The sequence below is a fragment of the Phytophthora parasitica genome (assembly GCF_000247585.1).
Source record: "Phytophthora parasitica INRA-310 unplaced genomic scaffold supercont2.1, whole genome shotgun sequence".
Taxonomy (NCBI): Eukaryota; Oomycota; class Peronosporomycetes; order Peronosporales; family Peronosporaceae; genus Phytophthora; species Phytophthora nicotianae.
Genome location: NW_008634126.1, coordinates 399,960 through 410,439, shown reverse-complemented (window position 1 = coordinate 410,439; position 10,480 = coordinate 399,960). Strand labels below are relative to the sequence as shown.

General features: G+C 54.4%; 7 protein-coding genes across 11 annotated transcripts in view; 3 read left to right on the top strand and 4 right to left on the bottom strand.

The window, feature by feature from the left end:
* PPTG_20656 (TKL protein kinase) overlaps nt 1–1,165 on the top strand; it is a 3,773-nt gene extending 2,608 nt beyond the window's left edge. Inside the window, exon 2 of the mRNA XM_008892854.1 lies at nt 95–1,165. Within this exon, the coding sequence (XP_008891102.1) occupies nt 95–1,072 (978 nt within the window). The 3' untranslated portion in view covers nt 1,073–1,165. The remainder of the gene's footprint in view (nt 1–94) is intronic.
* Nucleotides 1,009–1,878, bottom strand: PPTG_20655 (hypothetical protein; the record flags this gene model as incomplete). The annotated part of the gene is made up of 1 exon (XM_008892853.1): nt 1,009–1,878. The coding sequence occupies one exon, from the start codon at nt 1,876–1,878 to the stop codon at nt 1,384–1,386; it is 495 nt and encodes a 164-aa protein (XP_008891101.1). The 3' UTR covers nt 1,009–1,383.
* A 256-nt stretch (nt 1,879–2,134) lies between these two features.
* PPTG_00112 (hypothetical protein) lies at nt 2,135–3,403 on the top strand. The gene has a single exon (XM_008891480.1). It carries the CDS (start codon nt 2,250–2,252, stop codon nt 3,168–3,170), a length of 921 nt encoding a protein of 306 aa, XP_008889728.1. The 5' UTR covers nt 2,135–2,249; the 3' UTR covers nt 3,171–3,403.
* PPTG_00111 (hypothetical protein) lies at nt 3,369–5,172 on the bottom strand. Its single transcript, XM_008891479.1, has one exon. It carries the CDS (start codon nt 5,059–5,061, stop codon nt 3,433–3,435), a length of 1,629 nt encoding a protein of 542 aa, XP_008889727.1. The 5' UTR covers nt 5,062–5,172; the 3' UTR covers nt 3,369–3,432.
* A 35-nt stretch (nt 5,173–5,207) lies between these two features.
* PPTG_00110 (hypothetical protein) lies at nt 5,208–7,126 on the bottom strand. The gene has a single exon (XM_008891478.1). The coding sequence runs from the start codon at nt 7,065–7,067 to the stop codon at nt 5,382–5,384; it is 1,686 nt and encodes a 561-aa protein (XP_008889726.1). The 5' UTR covers nt 7,068–7,126; the 3' UTR covers nt 5,208–5,381.
* Nucleotides 7,127–7,442: 316 nt separating this feature from the next.
* PPTG_20654 (hypothetical protein) lies at nt 7,443–7,646 on the top strand (the record flags this gene model as incomplete). Its single annotated transcript, XM_008892852.1, has 1 exon — nt 7,443–7,646. The coding sequence occupies one exon, from the start codon at nt 7,443–7,445 to the stop codon at nt 7,644–7,646; it is 204 nt and encodes a 67-aa protein (XP_008891100.1).
* Nucleotides 7,647–8,488: 842 nt separating this feature from the next.
* PPTG_00109 (hypothetical protein) lies at nt 8,489–10,410 on the bottom strand. 5 transcript variants are annotated; one of them, XM_008891477.1, is made up of 4 exons: nt 10,255–10,410; nt 9,886–10,171; nt 9,675–9,821; nt 8,489–9,612 (listed from the first exon to the last, which is right to left on the bottom strand). In XM_008891477.1, exons 2-4 carry the CDS (start codon nt 9,977–9,979, stop codon nt 8,549–8,551), a joined length of 1,305 nt encoding a protein of 434 aa, XP_008889725.1. In that variant the 5' UTR covers nt 9,980–10,171; nt 10,255–10,410; the 3' UTR covers nt 8,489–8,548. The 5 variants fall into 5 exon arrangements, with proteins under 5 accessions (XP_008889725.1, XP_008889724.1, XP_008889721.1 ...); XM_008891476.1 differs by having other exon boundaries at nt 9,675–10,171; XM_008891473.1 differs by having other exon boundaries at nt 8,490–9,612; nt 9,886–10,407.
* Nucleotides 10,411–10,480: the final 70 nt, after the last annotated feature.

Sequence of the window (10,480 nt, the reverse complement as noted above, 5' to 3'; positions counted from 1 at the left end):
TCTACGTGTTCCAATGGGCGAACTGCAACTGCTTCGTCCGCTGTCTCGGGGCACAACGGGTGAAATTTGGCTTGCACTGCACAGTAACAGCCAGGTCGCACTCAAGCAACTGGTGCCGGAAAAGCGTCGCTTGTTGCATGAAATGGAGATGTTTCTTGCCGAAATCTACCTCATGGCGCAGTTGAAACATCCTCACATTGTGACTTTAAATGGTATCGCGTGGAACACATTGGAGCACGTGGTCATGGTGCAGGAATTCATGGAAGGTGGCGACTTGCAGCATTTTCTAGCGCAGCAAAATGTCAGTAAAGCCACCTCAACAGCTCCGATAAGTTCGGGGAACACGATTGTAAGACGCTCTAGTTCAGTATCCGGGGGATTACCGCAGGTGGACGAAGCTGTGGCCGTTGCAGCGACATCCTCGGGCTCGTTTGCTGGCGGTCTTGGAGCTGCTGCTGGCGGGTTGATTCACTCGGTACATTCCAGTCACTTCACATGGTCCAAGCAGAAACTGGCAATCGCTCAGGCTGTCACGAGTGCATTGGCCTATTTGCACGCTTTAACGCCCATGGTGTTGCATCGGGATGTCAAGTCACGCAACGTGTTGCTCTCTTCCTCTTTGGATGCCAAACTGTGTGACTTTGGCATTAGTCGACGCAAATGTAGCGGTACCGATGACGAAACAAACCTCACTGCGACAGCAGCAGCTGGGACTTTATCGTGGACTGCACCAGAATTGCTACTGGGGGAGGAGTATACCGAGAAAGTGGATATTTACTCGCTTGGTGTACTTCTAAGTGAATTGGACACGTGTACTCTACCGTATCACGATCCAAATTCTCTTTCTGAACGACTGGTACAACACCCTCTGCGCTTGATGCGGCGCATTATCGATGACGGACTTCGTCCACAGCTCTCGCCTGACTGTCCGTTGCCAATTACGCATTTGATCGCAGCATGTGTGTCGCGCAACCCGAAGCTACGCCCGAGTGCTGCCGATGTAGGAGCCTGGTTGGCCAGTGCGAGAGGCGAGCGACTGCTTCGCAAAAGTTCCAGTGTATTGATATCCTAGGTAGATGAACTGAGTATTAACGTGTAGCGTAGTGTGCAAAGTATTGAAACATGTTTATTTTGGAGCTTGTCGCTCTGTCGTATTGCTTGGAAATCGAGCTCTTAACGTATACCAGCCAGGTAGTGCTAGTGACGATAACAAGAACTGGCAAGTTGTTGCTCGTCTGAAGCCTCCTAACTCAAGATCTGCAGCAACTCCTGGTAGGGATTCTTAGAGTTGAGGCCTGCTTTAAAAGCTACTCGAGCAATTTTGCCTTTACTTAAGACAATCACCTCACGGCGAGCAGTTTGATATCAGCGAGACACAGGTATTCATTCACGAAGTCGTTGATGCGACTCGAGCCGTTGTGTGACGTGGACTCCAGCTTCACCAGTTGAGGCGTCGAGACTACTGGCAGCAAAGAGCATTGTCAGGAGAAGATTCACGAACGGAGATGTTTCGACTGAGAGCGTGGCCGTGCTGTCTTTCGAAATATTCAAACACTTTGTCGGGAGGTATAGTGGCGAGTTGCAAAAGTCCACCAAGTGCCGCTCGAAGGGCAGACCCAGACGCCCAGCGAGAGTCCTCCCAATCCGCGCCGACAATCTCACTGCATAGCAATCATCGGCGCGCACAAGCAGCCCGGCGTTGCACACCCAAAACTGCACTTTTTTGCTGCTTGGTGAACGGCAGCGATAATCGAGCGCCACCAATCTCGCCTTACCTTTGAGCAGCACCAAATTTCCCATCTCATCGAAATGTTCCGCTGCTTGGTCGCGTCTTGCGGCAGGTTGTGCTGGTATGTGAGGAGAGCCTACCAGTATCATTGCAACAAAGAGAGTGGAACAGTGTACCGGTGGGCAATTTCGCAATCATTGCCTGCGGCCAAAACCTCCGTTATACAATACCTCGACTAAGATTGCGATTCAACATGTAAACTCTCAGTATGGTTTTGTGCTGTCTCACCACCCTTGCTACACTCATCCCCCGTCATTTCCGATTTATAAACAAGACACATATGGTGGCTCAGTTCTGCTTGGTGGTGAGCCATGTGTTACACATCCGACTGCCCATACTGAAACCAAGTCAGTGAAATGTCAAGAAGCCCTACGCCTACTCAATCCAGCAGGACGAACACTACCAGGCCTCGGGTGACGCTCCATTCGCGAAACCTCCTCGAGCAGCTCAAACCTCCGTCATGTCGACGACCACCAAGTCCCCCATCGCACTGGCCGCGCAGCCATACATTTGCGGAGGCTCGGCCGCTGTGTTCGCCGCCGTGGCCATCCACCCCATCGACCTGGTTAAGGTGCATCTGCAGCTGGCCGGCCAAACAGGCTCCAACGTCACGGGCCTGGGCGTGGCCCGCTCCGTTGTGGCCAAGGAGGGTATCACCGGCCTGTACGCTGGCCTGTCGGCCGCTGTGGCGCGTCAGATGGTCTACGGCACGGCCCGCCTGGGTATGCACCGCGCCTTCTCGGACAAGATGATCGCGCGCCGCGTCGCCAACGGCGAGAGCGCCTCGCTGCCGTTGGCCGTCAAATCCGCGTCGGCCATTGTGACCGGCGGCATTGCCGCCACTCTGGGCTGCCCTATGGATGTGGCCCTTGTGCGAATGCAGGCCGACACACTGGCCAAGGCCGGCGAATCGCGCGGCTACAAGAACGTGTTCGACGCCATCTTCAAGATCGCTGGATCCGAGGGCGTGGCCACATTGTGGCGTGGCAGCATCCCGCTGGTGGCTCGTGGCGCCGCTATGAACCTGGGTATGATGGCCTCATACGACCAGGCCAAGGAGATGATCTCGGCTCAGTATGGCCACGGCTTCATCACCAACATGGGTGCCAGCGCCGTGTCCGGCTTCGCCTGCGCCTTCACGTCGCTGCCATTTGACCTGGTTAAGTCTCGCCTTATGAACATGAAGGTAGACCCCATTACGGGCAAGAACCCGTACTCGGGCGTGACGGACTGCTTTAAGCAGATCATTACCAAGGAGGGTCCGTCCAAGCTCTGGCGCGGCTACTGGACGTACTACACGCGCTGTGCGCCCAACGCTATGATCGTGCTTCTGGTGGTTGAGCAGCTTAACGCCGTATACAAGAAGGCCTTCCTCGATTAGAGTATCCTTTAGAGTCTTCCCAACCCTATCAAGTTCGACGCTGCATCGCGACCTCAAGCGGGCAGAATGGATCGCCCGACGCCTATAGATTTTTGCTCGGTGCCACTTAGCGTATGTAGACAATCTCTTCGGGGCGAGCGCATCAAGTGTATCAACGGGCTACGCATTCGTTCGCGGATCGTAACGTAGCAGGCATGATGCGGATATAAAATAACATGTTTATTCATCCAAAAGTTGTGTTTGATTTTTTTGACATTCTCAATTATGGCGTCTCCTGCAACAGATTCTGGATGTCGCTTTCCATGCTTAGAGGTAAATCACGGGGACCGTATCGCTTGAATAGTGTTCCGTTGCGGGTAACGAGGAACTTGACAAAGTTGTTTTCAATGAGTGCGTTGGCTGCCGATTTCGCAGCTCCAGGTAGGCGCGTCTTGCAGAAAAGCATTGTATCGCGCGCATTTGGCCCGTTCACATCCCGCGTGGATAACACAGGGAAGCGGACGCCAAATAGATCTTGGAAATGCTCAATCAGTTCCTTATCGTTGTCGAATTCCGCGTCTCCGAACTGCGCGCTAGGGAACGCCACCACTTTCAGACCGGCGTCTCCGTACTTTGACGACAACTCCGCAAGCTGCTGAAGTTGCTCTGCGTTGGTAATGCAGGTACCGCTGGTTACATTCGTCAACAAGGCCACGTGACCACGCAACTCCGACAGGCAAAAGGTATTACCATTCGCGTCTGTATCTCGAAGAGAGTACAGCGAAGCTGTTGAGGCTGCAAATGAGAGAATGGCAGGGTGAGTTTCCAAGAACGTAGCACCGGCATCCAGTAGTGCAAGCAGCCACTGCTCCAGCTCGGGTTTACTATTCAGAACGAGAATCTCCGTGTCGTTGCTTCCGTGGTTGTCACCGTCAACGCGAATCTTTAGAGCATAAAACGCAGTATCATCATCTGTTCGCGTACAATACTCCACGGTTGCTGCATGAAGATCCACATGGACGAGATCGTGTCTTGCTACGTCCGTCTCGAACAGCACGAGCGAGTGGTGCTTTGTCTTATTAACTACAGCGTAACAACTGGCTGTATTCGATGCAATCCCGAGAAGATTTCGCACGTGGATTCGACCGCATTTACGCTGTACAAACCCTGCACGAGTTGCGCCGTCCGTCACTGCCCAGACAGAGAGCGAATGTTCGGGTTGTCGCGTCGGCTTCTTGGAATGGTGTGATCGCACGTGTCCGGGCAAGATTATGGCACTTGATGTGGTGGATGAGGTAGTATCAACAGTAGCGGACGCTACTGCATTCGGTGTCGAGGCAGCAGAGCTGGCTCCAGGAGCTACGAGTTCGTAGTAGCTGTCATCTAGTATGTACAGCTCTTCGATAGGTTCATCATCGGCGTTTGGCGCCTCGTGTGCCGGTGACAGAAAACCACTAAGTATCAGTCCTTCCGCCAGTTGCTGAACGTCACGGAGAGTGTTATTGGCCGCGTGGGACAGCAACAGATACTTCAGGACGGCCTTCAGAAGCTTGCGACCTTGTATGAACGTCCCGTGCCCAGCCTTCGCAAGGTGAAGTGGATGTTGCCACCAATGCTTCCGCTGCTCGAACACTTGAAGACGCACTTTTGGTGTCAGCAAGTACGTCGCGACCATGTCAGACTGCGCCTTGAGCTCCGACGGCAGTAAATGGAACCGTTGCAGTCGACGAAAAACACGCCCTTCCACCGCTACAGAGGAAGGCAGACACGAGCCTTCAGTAGGTGGAGTACCAGCAGATGAAGGTGACAGCGCAGTCACAAAAGACGGCTCTCGTTCCAAACGCTCGCGCTCGATCCGCTCCGTTTCTCGAGCGCTTTCGGCCAAAGCGGCCATGGTTTGCGCTGCACTCATCGTGGCAAATTGGATAGTGAGAGTAAGAATTCGCAGCAGGCATCAACCTAACGGTGTGACTTGAATGGGTTCGATCCCCTTCTCGTAATGGCGCCATCTTCAATTCCAGCGTTTGTGAGTTTTGACTTGCATCGACTATCCGGATACCGCAAACGACCACCGAAAACAAGTTGAAGTTTGACCATCACTCTTAATGATCTTTACAATAAAAGAGAAAATCTGCAAGTGCTGACTTTGCTATTACAAAAAAGTACCAATAAAAATCGATGAAAAAACTACGCAGCAAGATGGAATTCTTTCGGGTCCGGCGTAGTCTCCGCTCAGGGCGCAGTCACAGCGACGGCCACGTCGTCCGACTTGACGGCCTCCTCCTTCGTTGCCACCTCCTCAGTCGCAGCCTCTTCCTTCTTCTCGGTCTTGTCCTCCGTCGTCTCCTTATCAACTGTCTCCTCGTCCGATTTGGCCGATGCGACTTCTTCCTTGGTCTCTTCCTCCGCCTTCTCCGGCTCCGGCGCCTTGGCCAGCAGCTCCTTAATGTCCTCCTCGAAGGACAGCGGGAGATCCTTCGGCGCGTAGCGCTTGTACGGCTGGCCGTTGCGGTCCACCAGGAACTTGGTGAAGTTCCACTTGATGTAGTTTCCGAACGTGCCAGGCAGTTTCGCCTTCAAGTACGTGAACACCGGGCGAGCGTTTGAGCCGTTCACGTCGTGCTTCTCGAACAGCGGGAACGTCACGTTGTACTGCTTCACAAACTCCAGGATCTCCTCGTGGGTGCCAGGCTCCTGGCCAGCGAACTGGTTGCACGGGAAGCCAAGCACCACGAGACCTTCTTCCTGGTATTTCTCGTGCAGCTGCTGCAGCTCCGGGTAGTTCGTGGGGGTCAGACCACACTTGCTTGACACGTTCACTACCAGCACCACCTTGCCCTTGTAGTCCTCCATACTCACCTCCTTCTTGTCCATGTCAAAGTCCTTGAGTTCGTAGAACGACTTGGCCTCCTCAGCTGCGAGGTTGTACACTTCACGGTACTGCACACCGACGTTCAGCAGTGTGTTAAGGAAAGCTTCCTGGCCTTCCTTAGTCAGCAAGTTCAGCAGCTCGAACTTGTCGCCGTACACGAGCTTGACGCCGTACTGGAAGTGCGCGTTATCGAACTGGACGAAGCCGTCGGCAGCGGCGTATTCGGCCAATAGCGTACGAGCCACGTCGGACTCGAAGAAGTAGATCTTGCTCGTCTTCTCATTGGCCACGACGTACACGTCCTTGCCCTGGGTGAAGGCCGAGAATACACCGGCTTTGCGCTTCAGTTGGGACGCGTAGATGGCGCCGTCCACCACGTTCCACACCGCCGTATCCTTGGACTCCGTAATGGCTTCGGAAAGCGGTACGAACAGCTCGTTGTCCGTCACATACTCCTTAGGAGCTTCGGCCAGGTAGTTCTTGACACGATCTTTGTATGACGTGATGAAACCAGACAGTACCAGCGCCTCAGCGATCTCCTTGGCACGCGCACGGAACGGAGAGGGCGTCTCCACCTTCTTCTCCTTCTTCTTGTCTTCCTTCTTGGCCTCCTTGGGAGCTTCCTCGGTCTTAGCAGCTTCGGTCTCTTCCTTGGGGGTTTCTTCCTCAGCCTTAGCCTCTTCCTCGGTCTTGGGGGCCTCCTCTTCGGTCTTAGGAGCCTCCTCTTCAGCCTTGGGGGCCTCTTCGTCAGCCTTGGGGGCTTCCTTCTCCTCTGTAGCGGCCTCTTCCTTCTTCTCCGGCTCGGCGGTGGTCTCTTCCTCCGCCTTCTCTTCCTCAGGCGTGAGCCACTTGTCCAGGAAGTCCACCAGCTCCTTGCCACGGACGCTCTGAGGCACCTTGACAAGCGCTGAGTGGTGCACCGTGAAGATCTCGGCCTTCTTCTCGGTCAGATACGTCTGCGCGGCCGCCGTCTGCTCACGCAGGTCCTCAGCGAGCGCGTTGAACGCGGTCTGGCGGGCGAACACGCGGCCTTGGAGCTCACTCATGCTTTATCGGAGGTTTCTTGGATCGGGGTGTGTTCTTGCTTGCAACTTGCCGAATGAGGCGCTTTCTCCGAAGGGGCGGGTGTGTACACAAACGTACATGTATACTTCAGCAACCCATCAAACCATGGAAGCAGACGAGGTGACATCTTAGAATTAAGTTTTTGAGGTTACATGTGCCCGCTCTCAGACTGTTTTCTTCACTGTCTGCAGATTCTGAATGAAATCTCGACAATACTAATTGATAAGGGTGAATTTATTTATGAAGTTGTGATATCAGATGTCGAAGGTAAGAACACTACGTACCCTGCGACAAGTGTAGCTATGTTGCATAGCCGAGACTTTCAATGAACCTTCACTTTTTCAGCACCGCTGTCGATGGCGCTTGCTTGCAGCGTTGAGGCATCGCACCGGCGCACCGGCTCCTGCGCCGCCACGAGCAACGCGTATGTCCGATTGATTGGCGCGTGTCAGCCAGTGGCCGCTCGGGTTGGCTCGAATGGCGGAGCGGCAGCACCACTGGCACGCAGCAACGTGCAACAACGACGACTGCGCGGACCGTCACGTCACTCGCACACTTAAGTCGCCGGCTAATTTGAGATAAGTTCCGGGGTGTATACTGTATACATGTGCTGCTGCAGCTGCTCCTCACTGCAACTTGCCCGCCACGCGCCGTCTTTCCCTAGGCGCGTGCTGCTTTGGACGAGCTCTATTGGCGTTGCTGTTTCTGCCACCATACTCGTCGTGCATGTATCGGGATAGGCGCCTGGAATGCGTGCATGGAGTGCTGCTTGCGGTAGGAGTTTTCCTCTTCGAAAATCGTCACCAGTGCGCTAAAAATGGCGGGTCGGCAACTTCAACATGCGACTTGCAAGCCTTCCGCCTGTTTGGGTTCTCCGCTGCCGTTGCAGTTCGCGCCGAGCTTCATCATTTGCAGCTTTATCGGGTGAGACGTAGGCCGCTCGCTGGACTAGACGCTAGCGTGTGTGAGCGCAACCAAACAAGAGAGAGGCTGTAACTTTGCGTCGCAGACAAACATGAATGCAGGCCGCTGCGTGTCCTTGTCGGCGAGTTCATTCGCCAGGGAATGGTCTGATGGAAGTGATTACAATAGTTGGGGTAAGCTGCCGTGCTGATTGCGGCAATGCAGATCCTGCGCACCCAGTCACGACGAAGGAGGCACTTCTTGGCAACCTACACGACGCTACCGGCCATTCTTGAACGAGTTGATCACTTCAACAATCTCAATATCCAGGGAGAGCCCTCCGAGCCGGCATCGGCAGTGAGTCAACGGGCGGTTGAAGTTGTTGCAAGTGATTGCTGCTTGCCTGCAGGCCCTGCTTGTCCCGACAGTTGGACGAGAAGCTCCAGGAATCCTCATCGTCATCGCTACTGCTTCGAATAACGAGGATCAAGGCGCGAAATGCAGACTGTTAACAAGAGGACAAGATAATTGATAACCATTAACGTGCTACGATCACTTCTTACATTTCTGAAGGGATATACGACGGTCTCACACTCGCGTGGGTGGAGTAGCGGTACATGTCGTCACAGCAGTTCCTGCAAATAGTGCGGATCTTGAGCTTCTTTTGCTGTTGCTGACTGATACTTAACCTGCGTCGACCCATTCCGCGGCCTCCGACCGAGTTCATCTGCATCCCGGTCCTCGCGTTGGCGAAGCTGTCGACAGACGCCTGGTAGCCGCATTTCCGACACAGCGACACGGAGTGGCAGATATCACAGAGATACCGTTTCCGGAAGAGTCCGAAACGCTTTCCGCAATGCTGGCACGCAATGATTTTCTCTGCAATAGTCCCAATCGAGCGCGACATAGGTCGGAACGTCTGGGACGACTCGTGGCGCGGCGCAGCGTCCATACTGCTGTGCGCACGGGTCAAGCTCGTATTAGCTGTCGTGCTGGCGGGGGTGGCTTCGAACAGGCTGCCGCGTAGGCTCGGATCGACCTCTATGGACGGTGACGAGCTGGACGTCGACGTTGAAGACCGTCTTGGCAACATGGAGACCCCCTGTCCTGTAGACACACTGACCGCAGGAGCCACTCCCTCGGACGTGGACTTCTTTATTCGCTTGAGACGATAACTACGAGATTGCGTGCCCTGGACGCCCATAACACTGGCCCGCATGAGGCCATAGACCGTCAAGAAACATGCGAAGATAAGGCCTAGCGAGCGGAGCCCTTCGGCGTTGAGTGTTCCTACTGAGCTCAGCACACGACACGTAGCTGTGCTGCTCTTCACGTCGTCTACCTGAGTCCAGTGGTATTCGTACGCACTCGATATATTCTCCCTGCAAATGGCTTGGACACGGTAGGCGTATCTCCGTCCGGGTTGGACGTCCAAGTCGATTAATTCCGACGTGTTCTCGTCCAGCAGTGTAGTCCACTGTGGCTGGTCTTCTGTGTCTGGATAGCGCTCGAGAACGAAGCGCTCTACAGGCCACAAGGTCGTCTCGAAGCTTCGCCAACGCAGCACTACAGCATCACGCGTGCCTGCCGCCACTAGCAGCGGCGAGTGAGGGAACGCAGGGTCTGTACAAGTCACAATTAATTTCAACAGCTCTACGTCGGTAAAACCTATTGCTGACACGTACATTTGCGCACGGTTTCCTCTCCAAGCAGCTCCAGTGGCATCTCGGTCGGGAACAGGTCGTCGTTTATCGCAGAGACATCGAGTTGAGCTTCTGCTTCGCAGCCAAGATACGAACAGATAGCTTCATGCAGCGTATTGAGACCAGGCACTGCAATGACAGACAACAATGAGGCTCAAGTGATCCCTTCGCTTCACGACGAGACGCTGCCTACCTCGAAAGTCAAGAGCGAAGGCCTGGACGCCGACGTGGAGCGTGAGACTGCACAAGGCCAGCAGCAAGAGCGAGAGGCAGCCGTCGTGGGTCATGCGCGCTCGGATCCGGGGCCTCTGGCGGAATGGCGCACAGGAATGCAGACCTCGCTTCCCCAACTCTTCCCTTCTCTCGCTCGCAGGTGTTGGCGATGAGCACAGACATGCATGTTTGCCACGCTGCGATTGGTCCGATTCCAGTTGAACAACAGGCGATCGGACAACATCCGACTTGGGAGCATCCTCTCTCTATCCAAAATCAGTCAATCATACTGAAAGTAAGTGTACCCGCGTCATGTTCGAGTAAACGGCGAGACTTGGTTTGCGCTCACACGTCTGGGCTTGTGTTGTGGATGTTGGCATGAAGCTTCTCTGCAGGAGAGTGTCCTATGCTGCTGCCACCGACGTCGTCGTCACCGCTGCCGCTGGCGACGAACGCTAGATGGAAAGCCTGGCGGTCATAGATGGTGTGGGTTGAACACGCTGGGAATGGACCACACAATAACTAAATTTTGTGAATTGAGTCGACTCAAAGCAGAAATACAAATTTTGCGAATT